Source organism: Scomber japonicus, chromosome 1 (genome assembly GCF_027409825.1).
Source record: "Scomber japonicus isolate fScoJap1 chromosome 1, fScoJap1.pri, whole genome shotgun sequence".
NCBI lineage: Eukaryota > Metazoa > Chordata > Actinopteri > Scombriformes > Scombridae > Scomber > Scomber japonicus.
The window spans coordinates 28,333,048-28,354,476 of NC_070578.1; the positions used below are offsets into that span (position 1 = coordinate 28,333,048).

Genomic DNA, 21,429 nt, shown 5'->3' on the forward strand with positions numbered 1-21,429 from the left:
CAGTTTTATATTTACAGTCCTCTTCCTGACACTGATGACGAGATTTCGGGTGCTCATTCATCTTTATAACTTGAGGTTTTTCCTCTCGTCTTGTGACCTCTTTCATACCTTGAAAGTGAAGTGTCAAGTGTCAGCGTTGCTCACCATCGGGCGGGTCATCCAAGCGCCAATTAAAGTCCTCCCCTTCAATAGGCTGCGGCGTGTGTCCAAGTATAAATACAGTGCGCACCCCTCTCCACAGTCTGGTACACCAGCTGCAAGGCGGCGAACAAAACCGCCTGGAAAGCACCGAATAAGGGAACAGAAACGAGATCTCTCCAAGCTTAACTTCGTTGCTTCATTTTATACTGTTCTTTGATTAATTCTATCCATTTTCTACTTCCCCTTGAGATTTTCTCTTTCCTCAAAATGACTGGTAGCCCGCTCACAGGGTTGCTGGTTGCGCTGTGCGTCAGCAGCGCAGTCCACGGCTTGCCAAAGAAGAGCAAAAGACAAACTGGCCAATATCAGGTGTATCCTGTGCTCCACGACGCCGCTACTCCGGGTTAGTACAAGTATTCCCTTACACATTACTAATAAGTAAAGTACTAATTATATTGGATTTGAATTTAATTGAACTTAAGTTAATGCGTAAAAACGCAAAGATTATTTTTTCTTTGCATGAAAGTGATTTCTAATGTCTTTTGCATGTAGCGACAATACAAGAACTTAACCATAAGCTACTTAATGTTTTTTTTATCTAATCGTTTCTACTCATTGTTATCCTCATAATGTTTTAATAACACACAAGCATATTGTTATGATATGATTTCCAGCCGGCTGTGAGGAAAACGGTCGCTCATACAGACTGAACGAGCAGTGGGAGAAACCCTACCTTGGAAATACACTGCTGTGCACCTGCAATGGAGACGCAGGCATCAAATGTAAAACAAAACCAGCAGGTCAGTGACAAAGAAACCATGACGTTATTCCAGAAATGCTTGGTCACTTTTCACATCTGGAAACGTGTGAAAATAGAGATAGAGCCTTTCACCGCACTGTTATAAACATTGTTTCACGACTTCTCTAACAATGTGCCATGTAAAAGTAAACAGCTTCATGACAAAAACTGCAGAGCTAAATCACTTAAAAAGACTTGGAAACAGATCAAGATGTGTATTTGTTCAATTAACAGTGCGCCTTTACGCACCAAGAGGTTCCACCAGGTTTGCAGTCCAGCCTCTCAAAGTTTTGGTGTTTTCTCTGTCTTTTTCTCAGTGGAGGAGTCATGTTATGATAAATCCAATGACCGGACATACCGGGTCGGTGAAACTTACGAGAGACCTAAGGATGGGATGATTTGGGACTGCACCTGTATTGGTTCTGGTCGAGGCAAGATCAGCTGTACCATCGCAAGTGAGTTACCTAAAAACTAAACGATTATTCCTGAAATAAGCAAAATATAATGGTTTGAAAGTCAAATGCAAAGTTAATGAACAGTTTCTTTCATGCAGTGGAAACATAGCCTAATTATCTCTGAATATTTTACCCAAGTGTTTAAGTTGAATTTGAAATCACTGAAGGTGTAATATGGGATGATGGACATGTGTCATCATTTATATTATAGGGACATATTTTTTTTAAAACCAAATCAACTAAAAGAAAATCTACGTTTTGTCATTTACAGATCGTTGCCATGAAGGTGGGAGGTCTTATAAAATCGGGGACAGTTGGCAGAGGCCTCATGACACTGCTGATTACATGTTGGAGTGTGTGTGTCTTGGAAATGGCAAAGGGGAATGGACCTGCAAACCTGTAGGTGAGTATCTTTTATTACATGAATGTACAAAGCTGCAGGGACGATGACATGTCAACACTTGACATCTATGCGATGTTAGAATTTAAACATGCAAGCTTGCACATTCAGCTGCCACCACACACACACACACACACACACACACACACACACACACACACACACACACAACACTTACAGACAGGGTAATTTCTCAGTAGAATGACTGTGTTTGATATCACTGTAAATATTTGACAGCAGTCCAGAACAACAAGGTTAGTGTGTAGGAGAGCATGCTTCTCCTCTTTGCCCATCTTTTGCCACAGTTATTGATTTTCACTTGGTTTATTTATCATGGAACGTTCCCAGTGAATTAGATCCTGGATTGTACAGTATCTTTTGATGAACTGCAAATGTCATAAATTAAGGCTTTGCTATTTTTTCTCTCCAGCTGAACGTTGCTACGACAACAATGCTGCATCGTCATATGTCGTGGGGGAGACCTGGGAGAAACCGTACCAAGGTTGGATGATGCTTGACTGCACCTGTCTGGGAGAGGGAAATGGACGCATCACATGCACCTCAAGGAGTAAGCAGACTACACACACACACACACACACACTTACATGTTTTCACTGGCGGCTGATGTCTACTGTTGTTCTTCAACCAGACCGTTGCAACGACCAGGACACCAGGAAGTCCTACCGCATTGGAGACACATGGAGAAAGACTGACACAAGCGGACACGCCCTGGACTGCCTGTGCTTAGGAAATGGTCGCGGAGAGTGGAAGTGTGAGAGGCACAATGCAGGCAGGGGTGAGTCTCAAACTCTTGCACAAGTACAGTTGTGATAAAAGTGTTTCTCTAGAAGGCAAACACAGATCTCAGCATGAACGGCATCTCATTCTTTCAATCTGTTTGGTGGTAAACAGGCTCAAGTGCTGTCGTCCACGTCCAACCCCAACCTCGGCCACAGCCTGAGCCTCCAACCGAGGGAACCTGCCGCACAGACTCCGGGGCCACCTACTACAGTGGAGAAAGCTGGATCAGAAGCCAGGGCAGCAAACAGATGCTGTGTACCTGTCTGGGCAATGGAGTCAGCTGTCAGGAGTGGGGTGAGTACAGGAGGGGTGGAAAGAAAAGAATGAGTCTCAGTGATAGGTTTAGTTTTAATTAATTATTCTACAGGACAGAATCTTCTCAAATACCAATTTGTGGTCTATTATGCATCTAATCAGGTTTCCCTGACATGAAATGAGCTCAAATATGACCAACAACCATAATAACAAGATCTACATTGCTTTGTCTCTCCTTTAATTACAATTTCCTCATTTGTCTCTCTCCTGTCTGTGCAGAGGCCAGGAACCTGGTGTATGGTGGCAACTCTGATGGTAAGCCATGTGCGTTCCCATTTGTCTTCATGGGGAAGACCTACTACTCCTGCACCTCAGATGGACGCGCAGATGGGCAGCTCTGGTGTTCTACCTCCTCAGACTATGAAAGGGAGCAGCAGTACTCTTTCTGTACTGAGAAGACTGGTGAGACTTGGGGATGGGGATGTAAACTGGGGCTTGATCAAGTTATTGGTTTTATGAATATTGCTGGCTGATATTTAACTCCATTCCCTCCATAGTTTTACCTTTAAAAGTCTCCCCTATGCCACACATGGATACTTGATTGACTGGATGTATTTACAAAAAAATATTTAAAGATACAAAATATTTGTGCAACTATTGAAAAAACTTTCATCAGTTGCAGCCCCAAACTCTGAAGAAGACATGACATGGTAGTGTGATAAAATCAGAGATTAACAGCAGCTGTTTCTTTCTCAATACCAGCCATGGTGGCGACAAGAGGCGGCAATTCCAACGGCGCTCTGTGCCAGTTTCCCTTCCTCTATAGTGGCCTCAACTACACTGACTGCACCTCTGACGGGCGCCGTGATGGCATGAGATGGTGTGGTACCACCTACAACTATGACACAGAACAGCGCTATGGATTCTGCCCCATGGCTGGTGAGTTTGTGTGCCACTTTGTTTGTTCTGCAACATGTTGTTTTGAAGCTTGTCAGTGAAATGTCTAAAAACCATGCACCCTCAGTGAACCTGGGTCATATTGCCAAAGACAGACATTTTCACTTGCTACACTTTGGAGGCTGTATACCATATATTGATGTTTTTCTTTTGAAAGGGATGTAATTACTTTTTTTTTCAACCATTTTTCTTTATCTCATCTTGTTCTCATGGATGCTAATGGCTGTTTGGTTTCATGGGTCCCTTGCAGACGATAAGGGACCTAATAACTGGTGTGTGAAGGAGAGTGGGTTTATAGTCATGGGAGAGTGTTGAGTCTTTGAAAGCCATTACACAGTCATGACACTTAGTTGAACTGGACCAAAGAGAATTCCCTCTTAAGACAGACAAATGCATGTCAGTGCACACATACATGTCCGCGGACACACAGGAACACAAAGAGACAAGTACTTTTTGTTCTTATTTCTATCCCTTTCTTTTTTTCTTAGCCCACGAGGAGGTGTGTACCACCAACGATGGAATGATGCACCGTGTAGGCGACAAGTGGGACAAACGCCATGATGTCATGGGTCACATGATGGAGTGCACATGTCTCGGCAACGGCCGTGGGGAGTGGAGCTGTATTGCTCACTCACAGCTGCGAGGTCAGGGAGCCACTTTCATTTGGATTTGATACAAAACTTTTCAACTTTTAGAAGATGTCTTGAAATAATCACAGCAGTCTTGTAAACACTGACACTTAAGCATAAAAAGTATTTGTTGAATGCATGTTTTCCTCTCACCTTTTCATATTCAGATCAGTGTATTGTTGATGGCTTGCACTATGAAGTGAACCAGGAATTCTCCAAGGTCCACGACGAGGGCTACATGATGAACTGCACCTGCCATGGACAGGGACGTGGACGCTGGAAGTGTGACGCTATTGGTGCGTTCATGGCTCATCAGTTTAGCCTTCAGGGAACCTGAACCTCACTTCTTTGCCCCAACATCTTGACTGTTGGTTTTCTTCTGTCTGCAGATCAGTGCCAGGAGCCACAAACGAGGGCATTCCATCAGATTGGAGAGACATGGGACAAAGCTATCCATGGCATACAATACCGTTGTTATTGCTATGGCAATGGGATTGGAGAGATGAGATGTGAACCCCAGCAGACCAACCAAGGTAAATCATCCTCACAATATGTTTAAAGCAATCCATGACTGGTACATTTTGCTGTACAATCCAAAAGTGAATCTTGACCAACATGGCAGGGAGTGTTTATAGACAAAACACTTGAAATGATGCAGTGACTTAAGACTTAAAAAATCCTAAATGACTGTAAAATGACACAATATCATATTTTGTATTGAATTTGTAGGTGACAGATAAAAGCATGTACACTGTGTTCAGATTTAAATTGCAAAGTAGCCTAAACCAGCAATGATGATTTTTTAAAAATGTGGTCCATCTTGTAAAAATACAATATTTTATAAAACACTGACAACTTCAGCACTCCTATATCTCTGCATACTACCAAATATTGTGTGCATAGTACAAAATATTGTGTGTAGACTGTAGTTGGTGACTTTATACTCTCTCCATGATCATGAAGATGAGTAGTCAAATAAGAGTTAGTATTTAAACTTTATTTTTAACCCCTTGAATGCTTCTCAGCCCTTTACTGCACAAAGGAAGACAGCTGTTTAGTACTAAATCTGTATTAGCGGTACTTTTCAACTACGCTACATTTCCTACCTCCTTCTTCTCACGTACTCTTAACCCCCCCCCCCCCCCCCATCGCCCGTCAACAAAATGAAAAGTTCACTTGGCAGGTTAGTAGAGGAAAGTGGGGGTTTGGGTTTTCTTCACTTTGAAGTCTGGCAAATGGAGACGTGCCGGCCAATCACATCACCCCGGTCTTCCTCTTGGTCTTTGTAGTTAGAGAAGCTTTTCCTCCCCCGCCATGGGTTGAGTGTTTTTGTGCTGACCTGCAGAGGGGAAAGGGATATTGGGCTAACATAGAAGGGGAGGTGGGGGGGCATTATACACACTTCCTGCCTCCCACTATCACCATCATCATCTGTCACTGGCACTGGCTGCTAAAGGTTGCTTAATGTGATACTTTGTACTGCAGCACATTGTGTGTTCTGAATCAAACATTGACCTTAAAAAGTTCCTGTTGCAACATTTTTCCCATCATCAGTTGCAGAGGAAAGTGTGTTTGTACGACTCAGTGGACTTCTAGCCTCTACCTGTGAAGTACACAGGGTAGATAAACTGTGGTGAATACAGTAGTCCAGTGTTATGTCAGACTGAAATATGTCAGTGGGTATATTAGCTGGTTTAGCACCGTCTGGTGGTTTGGTTTTGTCTCAAAAAGATGAATCTATCAGGCCAAAGTAGCCAACTGTCACCCACACTCTCTCCTGGTAACACTGTTATGTAACTTTATCTTTAACACTGTGAGATTTTCTCTGTCTCTCATCAAGAGTCATTTTGTCATTGCCAATAGCAGATTTGTTCTTGTCTTTCCTCATTAGGTGGCCATGGACCTATCCAGGTGATCATCACAGAGGCAGGAAAACAGCCAGATTCCCACCCCATACAGTGGAACCCCCCTTCATCTGTTCAAATTACCCAGTACATCCTCAAATGGAGAATTGTGAGTGTCTCTTTAGGTTCTGAACTCCTTTTCATTTTAAAAGAGGTCACAAATTGACTTAATAAATGTAAGTGAGTTTTACTTTTTATTTAAAATGTTATGGGTAGCATTAGTAAAGGTGAGCAAACACCTGTGGGAGTATTTGCTGTTTTCTCTGAATGAGGTCAACTGTTTTTGGTAAATCTGACTGAAGTTTGAGCAAGGGCAAACAAGATGATTAAGGGGGTGCATTAACTCCCCCTTTACAGTCTGCCTATGCAAACATGTGGATTTTAGATATTCCAAAGAAAATATCCTCCTCTCAGTGGAGGGGGATCACACATCTTTTTCTCTTTAAAGCCTTCAAAGACTGACATGCTGGTTGAAATGCTTATGAAGCTTAATTAAAGTCAAACCAATTTTCTCTTGTATATTGGGGTTTGTATATTTTGGAGAGCAAAGTCACTTTCCCTCATCGGGCCTTACTGCTGAGAGAATTTGTAGTTTTCCGACAGGATGCAAAACTAGTCTAAATACTAAAAGCAGGATGTGGCAGTAAAAGAAGTCAATCTGTGCCTGCCAGTAGCCCAATCATACATGCCAACATAAATCCCTTCTAATCTGTTGATATTGTTGACGACTTTTATCTTATTTGCACTATTAAAAAGATATTAATCTAAAGATTTATGCTTGCAATAAAATTCTTAAAAGATTCTTAATAAAATCTTTTCACCCTGCTTGATAGAAAAATACTCGAGCTCCCTGGAAGGAAGTGGCCGTCCCCGGCCACCTGAACTCCTATACCATCAGTGGGTTGCGTCCAGGCATCACCTACGAAGGTCAGCTGATAAGCATCCTGCGCTATGGACGTCGTGAGGTCACACGTTTCGATTTCACCACTACCCATGGTTCTTGTGAGTGGACTTGAGCAGTTTCCAAGCATCTTTATACCAAAAATCCACTGTACTTATATAAAAGTGATATCCCCTTATCTTTCAAGTGGAAACATCGGAGGGAGAGACCACCCCGCCTCCACCAGTGGTGGACACTTCTGAGTCGGTGACAGAAATCACCTCAAACAGCTTTGTTGTATCCTGGACGTCAGCCTCATCCACCATCTCCGGCTTCAGGGTGGAGTATGAGCTCAGTGAAGACGGGGCCAAGCCAAAGGTCTTGGGTAAGAGCCTTTGACCATCACTAAAGCCTTCATACTACCTTCAAGTCCCATGCAAAAAAGTCATTGGCTTGAGATTCTGACTGGTTAAATTATACTCTGTTGCCACAGTATTATACATAAAATTGACAAAAACTTTAAATCTGCTTTTCCAGATATTCCTCGCACAGCCAGCTCTGTCGCCATTGGTGACCTCCTGCCAGGACGCAGATACAATGTCAACGTCTACGAGCTTCCAGATCAGGGAGAGCCAACCCTCATCCTGAGTACCTCACAGACAACAGGTACAGTAGGAGAATCCCTCTGATTCTTTTTGTCATGCTAGTAAGCCCAGGGTTTTGGTTTTTTGGTAATAAACTGCCCAAATAAGTGCTTTCCATTCATGTCCTTTCCCCAGCTCCTGACACCCCTGCTCGGTATAATGTTGACGAAGTGGGAGAGTCATCAATCCAAGTCAGCTGGTCCAGACCTCAGGCTCCTATTACTGGTAAGGAACTTGTGTAAATCTGATTTTAATTAGTATTTTCATTTCAAGATTAATTTTATTTTGTCTGTGTGTAACTGTATGTCTGTTCCTGTCAGGTTATCGTGTGGTGTACACGCCATCAGTGGAAGGGAGCAGTACCGAGCTGAACCTGCCAGAATCTCAGACCTCAGTGACCCTGGTTGACCTTCGCCCCGCTGTGCTTTACAACATCAGCATCTACGCTGTGGAGGAGGAACAGGAGAGTGAGCCTGTGTTTGTGCAGGTTACAACTGGTGGATCTCCTCCACCAGGTACACATTTTTAATACTATATCTTTCAGTTAAGAAAAAGTGAAATTAATGGAAATGGTTCACATTGTATTAATCTTTTCATTTCCAGTAAATGTAAAAAATGTAAAGAAAAGCTACATGATTGACAGGGCATAGATTAGGCCTATACTCACAGCTAAGAATCCTTATAGAGCCAGGGAGCTTTGAAAGGGATTTTTCCTTTTTCGAAGTCTTTCCCAAAAAGGGTTTGGGAAAGACTTGAGCTTGCCAAAACACGGCTGTGATAAAGTATGCTTTTACAGCTGTAGTTTTACCATGGTTCAATTTTTTCCATTTTGGTTTATCTCATTTAATCTTATCATGGCCCCTGAATAACCTTTCCTTAATTCATAGTGGGCTTATGAACGGACACAAGTACAGTTGAAATTTCACACTCATGAGAGCAAGCATGCACATACAGTTCTCATCCACACACATACTTCATAAATCCTCATTATATCTTTAATTGGATTTCCATTTCTGACTCTTTCCTCCTTGTGCTTGGCACGGCAGCAAAATTTATTGTTTTGTTATGCTTGTAAAAGCAAAACCAGATGCTGTAGAGAATGACAGTAAATACTTTTAACCATGTCTAGCTTTTGCCATGTCTGGGTCCCTATTGTTGAAATCTGTAAATATCACGTCATGGACATTTTTAAAGCCTTATATTATAATGGTTTTGTGGGAAGGACTTGTTTTTGGAAAAACTGCCACAGTAAAGATAAACAGATTTTGGATTGTTTTATTGTACTTAGCTCTTTTAAGTTAGTCCTGTACCTACACAATTAAGCAAAAAATGCATCCTTACATCTATGATTGCCAGCTTGCAGTATTTCTCTTCTTTGCCTTTGTAAGTGCATTGCTGTGTTTCTTGGCACATTACCACCACCAACTGTCGAGCATAAAACCATTAATATTAATATCTTGCACCACCCCCAGTACCTGTGCACTGCTTGTGCACCACTGCATGTGTTTTGTACTATAAAAACTCCCATAGAGTATCTTTAAGTCCATAACCCTTGTGACTGTCTTCTAATTCCTGTTCACAGAGGAGGTACCATCACCCACAGACCTTCAGGTTTATGAGGTTTCAGATGTGAAGATCGCCATCACCTGGACTGGCCCACCCAGCGAGGTGACTGGTTACAGGGTGAACTTCTCCCCCGTTGGACCTGATGGCACAGACACAAGGCCCCTACAGCTACCAATCTCACCCAACGCTTATGCTGTCATCAGCCACTTGCAACCTGGTACACTGTACCGCTTCTACATCTATGCCATCAATAGTGGAGTGGAGAGCAAGCCACTTGTGGGAGAGAAGTCTACCAGTAAGTATGACCTGATTTGAGACAAAAATGTGGAACCGTCAAAATATAAAACATGAGAGATTTTTTCTGTCTTACATGATTTGTATTTTCAAACTCCTCCAGAACCTGATGCTCCCACCAATGTGCGCTTTACTGACATCGGCCCAGACAACGCGATGGCAATATGGGAGGCTCCCCGTGCCATTGTATCTGGCTATCGTCTTTTCTTGAGCATCGAGGGCTCCAACCCCATCGAGAAGAGGATCCCAGGCAGAGTCACCCAGTTCCCATTGAGGAATTTGCGTCCGGACACCCAGTACACTGCCATCCTGCACTCTGAACTGGACAATGACCTGAGTGAAGGCATCACTACATATTTCACCACAGGTCAGTATTAAGAAAAACACGACATCATCGAAGTACAGCAAATTATTGCAATGAATGTAATTTTATCATTTTCTCTTTCCAGCACCCCAGATGGGAAGTTCTCCTCCTTTCAACACAGAGGTCACTGATACCTCTATCATTGTCACCTGGACACCTCTCCGCAGGTTCAGCTACAAGGTAGAGTCAGTTTGTCACCAAGAGAACAGCTGTTCATAATAAAACAAAATCAAAGCTTTTCTAATAAATATTTCAAATCAAATTGTTCAAATCTCTATACAACATGTGAAAGGGGTTACTCATAGTGATAAACTCATACAGGATTATTACCTAACTAGTTTCCTTTAGCTCTGTGGAGGTTTTTGGCATGTTTTAGTTAATTTTTTAGGGGTTGACAGCCCACTACTTTGTTTTAGTCTCACCGCTCTCATCAGCCTCGTTTCTAGCCACAGTAGAATCACTGTATGGTGTCTGCCAGAGCGTAGTCAAAGTTTATGACTAGACTTAATAACTACAGAGCAAAGCAGAGCAAGATTGGACTTACATTTGTCGGATCTTAAGGCACATCTAAATGAGTGCTGATGTTGCTCCAAGCCTATTGGATCTGTGAATAGGTGGCTGTTTTCTAACATTTTTACCAGATCAGCTACATAAGCAGATACTTTGTGCTTCACACAAGTGGCCAAAAATTCAATTAGTGTAGGTTTAATATCTTTGCTGTGGTGTATCTGAAGGGTATTTTATGAGTTTCTGATGTCTTTATGTCTACCTCCTTCTTTCCAGCTGTCTGTGCTCCCCAGCCAGGAAGGCGAGTCTCCAAGAGAGGAGACCTCTGACACTGGACGTGTTTATGTTTCTGATCTTATCCCTGGAACTCAGTACACCTACAGCATCCAGCCCATCTTCAACGGACGCAACCGTGGAAACCCCATCACACGCCACGTTGTCACTAGTGAGTATCTGATTCACTTAATAAAAAAAATATTTTAAAAAAGACAGCCATGGTGATGACTGCAAAACAAAAGCTGATGTAAAATAAGTTGTATGACTGATCACCAAATTGATTTAGTATTGCTGTGGGGCCCCATAGCTCAGTTAAAACATTTTGGCAGGATTTTGTGTAATAGGTTGCATCAAATCAGTTTTCTTATGCTTATGTCATGGTCTGCCTCCTCTCTTTGCAGCTCTATCTCCTCCCACTGACCTGAGAGTGGAGTCCAGCCCCGACACAGGAGATCTTACTGTCCACTGGGTAGCCTCCAGAACACCAGGTAAATATTGACTGTGCTCCCCACGCACAGTCAGCCCATTTGATCACACCAAGTCTAGACCTTGGCCTTTTTTTTCACCATGACAAATGTCTCTTCCCGGTATTTCCTTTTCATTTCTCACAGTGAGTCATAAGTTACAAAAACATCTTGTCATAATGTTTTATCTCTCTCACATTTGCCATGTCTCCTCTTCTGCAGACATCACAGGTTACAAAGTGACAAGCACACCAACCAATGGCCAACGAGGAAACTCCCTGGAAGAGTTAGTCAGGCCTGATCAAACCGTACTCACACTAGAAAACCTGAATCTGGGAGTGGAGTACAATGTCAGCGTGTTCACTACCAAGGGCCATTTGGAAAGTGTGCCTGTGTCCACTATTATCACACCAGGTAGGAGCCAGCAGGAAGGCCAGCAGGAATAAAACGCATAACTGTGTCCTCATAAAAAGATCACTGCATGTGAGAAAGAAAGAGAAAGAGAAATTTTCCAGGAAAAGTTGTGCCAAAATGGATCAGACTCCAGTATTTCACCTCCTATGATTGTGTTCACAGGCCTTTTCTGAAAGCTGCAATGATTGATTTTTGGTCACTTGGGGTCAGAATAACTTCAAAACAAACACACAGCTCTGTCTAATTAAGTTATTATTGGAAACAAGTTAGTGGAAAATTGCCTATTTACACAGAGCAACACTATTGTCCCATTGCAGTTGTCACCTAACTTATATAAGTCCAATACTCACCGTATTTTCAACTCTGTTTCGGTGTTTACTTGAGAAAAATATTTAAGCATGTGTGCGACTTCACCAGCTAGGTGCTAACTTCAGTTGCCAGCCATTTGGTGGAGAGGTGAAGTGTAAACTGGCTTTATTAGCTTGTTTTCTAAAAACAGCTGCCTGCTGTGGCTGGAAATGAACTTAATGAGATCGGTGAGGCTGAACCAAATCAATGGATGTGCGACAAAATCAGTACAATGATGTTAATTACAGCCAAGATTTGGGCTCACATTCTCTGCAGATATGCTACTATTAGTGACTCCTTTATAAGAATAAAAAGTTATTATTTAATGCAGCTTCTACTACTAACAGGGCGGCTAACATACAACCTTGCATGAAGATCATGTTAATTGGGAAGGTGGATTGATATTTCTGGAGCGTGCTTAGAACTGTAGTATTAATTGCTGCTTGGGGTTTACCTTTAAATTTATTTTGAAATGGTCTTTACAGCATGGCTACTGTTACACTAAATACTTTATAGGGCATTTAATGAATGTTTTTGGCATAATTAATGTAATCTTTATGGCTTTTGAGTCCTGCATTTCTGTTTCTCTAATTCTGCTTGCGCTTTGCAACTGGCCTAACCCTTTCAGACATCCCCCCACCAAGTCATATTGACTTTGTCGACTTTACTGACACCACCATTGGCCTGCACTGGATCCCACTGAACTATCCTGCCATTACTGATTACCGGATAAGGGTAGTAGCATCAGGCCAAAGTTTGCCAGTTTTTCAAGATGTGGTGGAGGCATCTGCTGGTTATTACACGATTCGTGGTTTGGAGCCGGGCGTGGACTATGACATCAGTATCTTCAGTGTTACAGAAGAGTGGGAAAGCAAGCCGACCACATACACAAAGCAAACACAAGCTGGTGATTTAATTCTTTCACTAAATCTATGGGGACGGGTTTTGATCGGAGAGAATTTATGAAAACACATTAAACAGCACTTTTATTACAAGACATGCAGTTAACTAAAACAATTGCAGTAAATATCAAACATGTATGACAATCATATTTTACTTTATGTCATTGTAGTAGGTATTTCATATGAAGTAAGTATTTCAGTATTGTGATGGGGTTTTTTTGCTGTTTTTAGTTAAACGTTTTAACTCCTCATTCCTCTAGCAATTCCCGCTCCCACCAATCTGCAGTTCAGAGGAGTGGGTCCTGACCACATCAGGGTGACATGGACAGTCCCCCATGTTGCCACGCCAAGCGACATCTCTCGATTTGTCATACGCTACCACCCTGTGTCCACTGATGATGACATCAAGGAGGTTAATGTGGGCGGAGGCACCAACACCTTCCTGCTGCAGAGTAAGACAGCACAAAGACTGTATTTAGAGTAGCCAAGTGTTTGACAGAAAACTGATTCATGAATCTAAGGTCTATGCTAAATAACTGTTATACCCATTTGCAAAACGTGTGCAAAACAGAACTACACTAAAGAAAAAATATTGTTTTTTCTTTGCATTTTCTGTTCTCACTGGATCTGTAACCCTCTTTTTTCATATAGACCTACTTCCCAACACTGAGTACCGCATCAGTGTTGTGTGTGTGTACGGTGAAAGAGAGAGTGAGCCAGCCACAGGAACTCAGAGGACAAGTGAGTAGGAAGACATGTACCAAAGCTGTACTCATTTCCATTTTTTTACTGTACAGTATAAATAATGTTACATCAGAAAAACAATGTGACATTTGCAGTCATTTCTATGTTTTCAAGCATATCAAAATGAATTAAACAAGAAAAAACATTGAAAAAAATGAATTAAAAACCCAGTCAAATATGTCACTATGCTGGAGCTTAGATTGGCAAAAAGACTACTCTGCTTTTAAACAAAAGAAATACATTTCACCAATTAGCATGCTTAATTTCACTTCATGGTGTATTTTGTATCGATTGATTTTTAAGTTTTAACAAACACATTAAATTCTGATACATTGTGTCAAAGGGTGCTATGGTTTTAAAAAAGTTTGGCAGCCACTCTATTAGGAAGACCAGTACAAAAAAAGTCAACAACCCACAAATTGTTAAACAGGCTGTGTCGCCTTATAATTATGTGACTGTATGCAATAGCTCCTCATCTGTACTGATATCTTTCACTCCAGCTCTGGACTCTCCTACTGGCTTGGACTTCTCTGAAATTCAGACCAACGCCTTCAAAGTTCACTGGGTGGCCCCAACTGCTGTTATTACCGGTTACCGTCTCAGCTATCAGAGGACCAGTGGTGGACAGGCCAGGGTTCAGAGGTTGGCCCCATCCAAGACCTTCTACACTTTGACTGGACTGGCACCAGAGACAGAATACATCATCTCTGTGTACGCTGTTAACAGTGACCAGGAGAGTCAGCCTTTGACTGGCACACAGGCCACCAGTGAGTTTCTGTGCTGGTTTCTATCATCATATGATCTGTTTCCTTCCTTCTAATGACATTCCTCATCTGAATCTAAATCATAATTGTGATCTCATTTGCTCTGAATATACATTTTTATTATAATGCAGTGTCTTCTCCTCTGCTTTCCTCTCCTAATCTTTTCCAGCCTCTGATGCTCCCACTGACCTGCGGGTAACATCATCTACCTCCTCCACCATCACCATTCGCTGGGAAGCTCCCTCTGCCTCAGTGAAGCACTACAGGGTCACCTATGGAGGAACAGGTCTGCACACAGTATTGTCATTTATTTCCTTTTAACCAACAAATACACCTCCACCATATTCCAAGATTAACTCTCTGTCCTTGTCTTCTCTCTTGCTTAGGTGGTGAGACTCCTCAAGAGTTCATAGTGCAAGCCCCTCAGACTACAGCCACCATCACTGGTCTGAAGCCTGGTACTGACTACACCATCACAGTCTACGCTGTTACCGGAAGAGGGGACAGCCCTACCTCCAACACCCCTGTCTACATCACACACAAGACTGGTACGGCAATGTGGAGAAAAAAACAACATAAAATCTAAATGTTGAGAGTTTGAACACAAACTAAAGCTTGCCATGTTTCAAACTCTTTAGATATTGAGCCCCCCACTGAAATGAAGGTGACTGATGTGAGTGACAACGCCATCACCGTGCGCTGGTCCCCTGCTCAGGGACCCATCAAAGGCTACAGAGTCACCAGTGTCCCCAAGAATGGTCTGGGACCCTCCTACTCTGAGGTGGTTGCTCCTGGTAAGAATGGCAAAGGAAAAAAATGCTTTTCAGAACCATTTAATCTTTATTTTATGTATACTTTTATATAGTTCCAATACACTATCCTCTATTTTTACTAGATACTGATACTTTACCATTATTTCCTATTATTACTTTATATTTACTTCACTTATTCCTTTTTGCTTTTCTGTTACAGATCAAACAGAGATGACATTCACAGGACTGATGCCCACTGTTGAGTATGTTGTCAGTGTCTATGCCCTGGGCACAGACGACCAACCCTCTTCTGCTGTGGTGGAGAATGCCATCACTGGTTAGTTTGACTATACTTAGTAAAACTTCAACAAAGAAAGTCTGGAGGGTTACACTCTGCACAGTTACCATCTGCCATCATTAATAAATGTTTTTCCATGCATAGGTAACTGTGTCACAGTTGGCTTTCTGCTATAACCTGATTTAAAAAAAACATGCATACAAGAAACCTGGTCTGTAATTGCAGTAGTGGATTAGTGAAACTTAATCTGCTCTCTCTTCCTCATTTCCTGCAGCTATGGACCGTCCTAAGGACCTGACCTTTTCTGACATTGACTCCACCACCATGCGCATCACCTGGGACAGTCCAGACGGTACAGTGACATCATATCGCATCCTCTACACCAGCTCAGAGGAGGGCGAGAGGGAGCTGCGTCCAGCACCCAGAGGGGACCAGGACAGTGTGGTGCTGAGAGGCCTTCGCCCCGGGACAGAGTACACTGTTAAAGTCATTGCTCTCCATGACCGCACACCCAGCAAGCCATTGGTGGGAACACAGGCCACAGGTAGAAACACGGCCATGACTTATTTGATACAGTATGTTCACTGATCTAAAGTTGCAATATAATCAAATTCTAAATGTGTTTGTGTCTTTCCATCTTAGTAATCCCTGCTCCGACCAGCCTGGCTGTCTCAGAGATCGGTCCCACCTCTTTCACTGTGCAATGGAGAGCTCCCAATGCTCGCCTGACAGGATACCGCGTGGTCGTTAGGCCTAAGAACATCAATGCCCCCACCAAGGAGATGAATGTTGCTCCAGACACCACACGTGTCATTGTACCAATGCTCATGGTAAACAGAGTTCTGGTCTCTGTATTTTAATGGATTCATAAATTCTGTCGGTGACTAAATATTGACTGTATGTCTGTGTGTTTCAGGTGGCGACCACATACCAGATTGAAGTCTATGCTCTGAAGAACTCTGTCACAAGCAGGCCAGTGGAGGTAGAGGCGACCACACTGCAAGGTAATTGGCTGCTCCGTTAACAGATATGCTACATTTTACAATTATTAAGCACAACTCTTTTCTAATATATATATTTTTTCTTCCTCTATACAGATGTAAGTCCTCCAAGGCGTGTGCGCATCTCGGATGTGAAGGACTCCTCTTTCACACTGACCTGGCGCTCCAAGGAGGAAACCATCACTGGTTACCTCATTGATGCCACACCAGCCGGTGCCTCACGACCCACCATCACCAAGACCATCCCAAGAGACGCACAGATGTACACTCTCACAGGTACACCACGCCTACTAAAGAAGTAGACGTGAGTTTCAGATGTGAGATTTGGAAGTATGTGCGCCTGCATGTGTGTAATTTTGTCTTTAATTTGTCTTTCCAAGGATTGCAGCCTGGAACCATATACTCTATTAACCTGTACACTCTGAATGGCAACACAAGGAGTGCCCCATTTTCTCTCACTGTTCAGACAGGTACTGTATGCCAATCTTTGCCTCTTATCATCTCTCCTATACACACTCTAAATGTATTATGGTGACATCTGGTTCATAATGTGAAGCTGACCACATTCTTTGTTTTAAGGAGTAGCTTTAAATCTTATTTTTTCTTATATGCTATCATTTACAATCACAAGAAACTAGATGTCAAAATTTTGATTACATGTGGATTGTACAAAGCAGATATAGATGAAAAATTAGGCAAAATGAGCTCATTGTTGTTCCCTTGAGTCTGTGAATCACAGTGAAGCTGCTTTTAGCACAACTAGATCCAACCTGATGATTAACTGCACAACTGCATAATTGTTTTTCCAGTGATTTATTATTTTTATCTGTATTTTATGTCATTCTAATGTATTTCTTTGCCTTATGTAAAGCAGATTTATACAAATAAAGCTACCTTGTCAAATAACACTTAAATAAAATGCATACAGGCAGTGTGCAGAGACAGAGAGAGAAAGATGGAAATAAATCATGTACATATTTTACATTCATGCACATACACAGACACAATCAATCAGATGATTTAATATTTAATTTCTTCTTTGTAGATAAACCAGTGGTCCAGGCTCCAACCAGCCTCCAGTTCACATCTTTGACCCCCACCTCCATCTCCTTCACTTGGCACCCTCCCGCCACACACATCACTGGATATTACGTCACCTACGAGCAAACAGGAGGAGCACCACGAGAGCTCATCCCACGCCCTCACGCCGGCCAAAACTACGCCACCATATCTGGTATGCAGCTGGTCCATTTTTACAGCTAGGAGTGCTGCTACTATAGATGTTTATTTTCTAAAAACTCAAAGCATCACTGAGGCTCCACCAGATATATTATACTCTTGTGTGTGATCCCAAAATTTGATAATCATCCTTTTCTTCAGGCCTGAGACCATCCACAGAGTACATCATCAAGATCATCGCCATTCAGAACACACAGAGGAGCACACCTCTGATTGGCAAAATCAGGACTCGTGAGTATTTTGAGAATCATCATCTATATTATGTAATAAAGTGCATAAATTCACGATTCGCAGTGGGTAAACATCTTCAAAAAGGTAATGGTTTGAATGGCAGCTTTAATATGCTCAGCTGCGTTAAATGTTTTGTTGCAACAGCTCTGAGGCCATGAGATGAACTGTGCAGTCAGCATTAGGCTCCTAAAACAATAAAACCCCTTGTTTATTTTGAATGCCTCCTGAAATGCCATTCAAAATATCTGTGGTGTGCTCGTAATACTGCATTGTGGCACTTTGTCATAAAGTAGCACCTTAGCAAAGCTGTGTCACCTCCTGTTGGCTGTAATATGTTATAGCAGCTCTGCTTTAGCTCCCCCTAGTCTAACCTGCTTGCTTCCCTAACCCCATCTCTCCCGCCCAGAACCAGAATCCCTGCTTCCCCTGCCTCTGCCCCAGCGCCCTGGCAGTGGTGATGACAGGCTGGATGTGCCTGAAACTGACTTGGACAACACAGTCCAGGTAGTAGGCGGCAGTGGCCTGGATGGGCTTGGTGGTCAGACCCAGCATGTGGAGTACAACAATGGAGACAACAGGTTTAATGGGAACAATGGCTACCCACAGTCACCCTATAGTCAAGTTCGTGAGCCCCTGGTCTTTGTGCCCCTCCCTGATGCAGAGGGCCGCAGGCTGCCCATTGTGAAGCTGAACGTGCCCATTGGTGCCACGTTTGGTAACGAGACAGGAGTGCCACAGGAGGCTCAAACTCAGACCACCATCTCCTGGAAGCCATACAGTCAGAGCAGCGCCTACCTGGTTTCATGCAATCCACTCACACACACTAATGAGAAGATGTTCCAGGTAAAACATAATGGTTTCCAGCCCTTCAAGTCTGCACTGAATTATTTATTGGTTACATTTCAGAGCATTATTTCTCCATGTGGTCAAACCTTGTCTCTTGCTGCCTGTCCAGATTCGCCTGCCAGAGACATCCACCACTGCTACCCTGATTGGACTTACCCCTGGAGCCGACTACAATGTGATTGTGGAGGCTCTGAAGGGAGCACTCAAACACAAGATTATGGAGCAGGTCATCACTGCTGGAAACACAAGTAAGCATACCACAGCAGCTAACAAGAAATGATACAAGTGCTCATTCATGTCAATCATCCATTTTTTGTAGAGGTTTGTGGAGCTGTTTGACCAAAATCCACAATTTGTTTTTACTTCTTTCAGCTGTGAGCAGCTCCTCAATTTCCTTTGTACATTGTAGTGTGGGACAATAGTAGAAGTGACAACACTAATTCAGACTATTATTATTATTATCAGCACTTGCTCATTAGCTGACCTTAAATCAAACTATTATTTTATTCCTGCAGCTTGTGTTTACCCTGCTGTGAAAACTCAGTGAAAATGATCTTTTGACAAACAAATATACAGAATTATTGCTAATACTTTGTTAAACCACTTTTGAAGTTTGCCTCTTATCTTCTTAGAGGTATACTGAAGGAAAATCCTTTGTATTTTAAATAACTAAACAAGATTCTGGCTCAGGACAAACAAATCTTTAACTAACCACTTACATCATTTTTTTCCTCATCCATTTTCTTTCAGTTCCAGAGGGTGTGCCATCCAATAAGGACTCCTGTTATGATGCCTTTACCGCAACCTACCATGATGTTGGTGCTGAGTGGGAGCGCATGTCTGAGACAGGCTTCAAGCTGTGGTGCAGATGCCTGGGCTTGGGCAGTGGCCACTTCAGATGTGATTCTTCTAGTAAGTTTTTTGGTTATTTAACAGGAATACATACACCTAAATTTGAAATCAAACTGGAGTTTATTTCACTTGAATTTATTCATTATTATTTTTTCCATCAGAGTGGTGCCATGATAACGGCGTCAACTATCGCATTGGACAGAAGTGGGACCGTCAGGAAGAGAATGGTCACTTGATGAGCTGCACTTGCTTGGGAAATGGCAAAGGAGAGTTCAAGTGTGAACCACGTAAGGCCTCTTAATACCCCAACTAAATGTTTAATGACGGTCTTGTTAAAGTGTGAAGGAGCCGCATATGAATGCTAATGTCTATGCCCATGCAGATGACTCTGTGTGCTATGATGATGGCAAAACATACCAGGTGGGCAACCAGTGGCAGAAGGAGTACCTGGGTGCTATCTGCACCTGCACCTGCTACGGAGGACAGCAGGTAAGGCACAGCAGCCTCTGTAACTTTGGGTCTGTTGTTTAAGAGTACAATGTGGTGCTTATAATGACTTATGGTAACTCTTAAATATAATGAAGCATGTATAAGTGTTCATCTTTGATCTTGTCAGGGCTGGCGTTGTGAGAACTGCCGCAGACCAGGTGCTGATGTAGATGCCAGTCTGCTGCAGCCTGTTAGATATGGAGACCCTAACACAGTACGCAAACTGGTGAGTGGAATTAGTATACAATTGTTACCTTTACAATCTGATGAAGTTTGTGATTAAATGTTTCCACAACTCCTCTTTCAGAACATTCATTGCCCCATTGAGTGTCTCCGCCCCGACCTGCTGGCAGACGCACACGCCCCCCAAAATACTCGGGAATAAAAGGATCAGCCTTCTGACATCTGCTTTGCTCCCTCACCGTCCAATCGCTGCACTGTCTCACCCTGTAGAAGCCATGCTGTGTGTGACTGAACTAACTGCCTTATCACTTTCTGACACACCTTCAGCTAAAGATTAGGTTAGGTTAAACTGCTCTGCTGCCTGATGAAAAATGATTTTTCTAATGTCTTTTCACTGTTGACTGTCAAGTCTCTTGGAAAATGAGGACTCACAATATTCTTTTCTGTGCAACAGTTCCCACAGCTTTAAAAGAGTTACAATATTTTCCACATACTTGTATGTGCGCCTCAATGGATGTTATTTTGATCTCGTCACCACACAGATTTACATGTCAAATTGGTATTTTGTTTTCCATTCAACCAATTCAGAAACATTTCCTAATGAAAGAGCAGAAACTGTCAGAAAGTAAGCACTGCGTAAAAAGAATGTCAATGTAGTTTTAACATAATGTTGTTTAAACTGTCCATGAAAATGTGCTTTTCTTTTCTGTAGCCCTTCTTCTGTTATGGGGAGGGGGGTCGCACTGTGTGTGATTGACACATTCTGAACTCTAATGTCTTTTTACTAATTTATCCCTTTAATCTCAATGTGTGAATGTGTGATCTGAGATGTGAGAATTTGAACTGTTCTATTTTTGTACTTTGTTGTCTGTGCCAAAATTGTTTCTACCTTTGACAAAAAAAAAGTCCCTTATTTTAATAAAGCTGGAGAGATCCTGAACCCTTACACAATGCTATGTTTATTCTTTTTATTTTTTGCAAACCTGAGGGTTAAGGGCGCACACTAGTTTTGCATTATACACTAAAATGT

At 42.4% G+C, this 21,429-nt stretch overlaps 1 protein-coding gene across 2 annotated transcripts; it reads left to right on the forward strand.

Annotated features, from left to right (window-relative positions):
* The first annotated feature begins 246 nt into the window (after window positions 1–246).
* Window positions 247–21,350, forward strand: fn1b (fibronectin 1b). Of its 2 annotated transcripts, XM_053322938.1 has the most exons (46): window positions 247–544; window positions 816–941; window positions 1,258–1,395; window positions 1,667–1,798; window positions 2,226–2,363; window positions 2,445–2,591; window positions 2,708–2,890; window positions 3,131–3,313; window positions 3,614–3,790; window positions 4,297–4,452; window positions 4,605–4,733; window positions 4,827–4,970; window positions 6,329–6,450; window positions 7,175–7,343; window positions 7,430–7,606; window positions 7,759–7,887; window positions 8,001–8,090; window positions 8,186–8,380; window positions 9,448–9,726; window positions 9,829–10,092; window positions 10,175–10,269; window positions 10,873–11,041; window positions 11,274–11,360; window positions 11,559–11,750; window positions 12,727–13,005; window positions 13,261–13,452; window positions 13,652–13,741; window positions 14,245–14,511; window positions 14,678–14,794; window positions 14,895–15,056; window positions 15,147–15,302; window positions 15,481–15,597; window positions 15,833–16,102; window positions 16,201–16,388; window positions 16,475–16,562; window positions 16,656–16,835; window positions 16,940–17,029; window positions 17,605–17,793; window positions 17,940–18,029; window positions 18,436–18,872; window positions 18,985–19,123; window positions 19,626–19,787; window positions 19,889–20,014; window positions 20,110–20,216; window positions 20,344–20,442; window positions 20,524–21,350. In XM_053322938.1, the coding sequence occupies exons 1-46, from the start codon at window positions 409–411 to the stop codon at window positions 20,599–20,601; spliced, it is 7,380 nt and encodes a 2,459-aa protein (XP_053178913.1). In that variant the 5' UTR covers window positions 247–408; the 3' UTR covers window positions 20,602–21,350. The 2 variants fall into 2 exon arrangements, with proteins under 2 accessions (XP_053178913.1, XP_053178902.1); XM_053322927.1 differs by lacking the exon at window positions 12,727–13,005.
* Window positions 21,351–21,429: the final 79 nt, after the last annotated feature.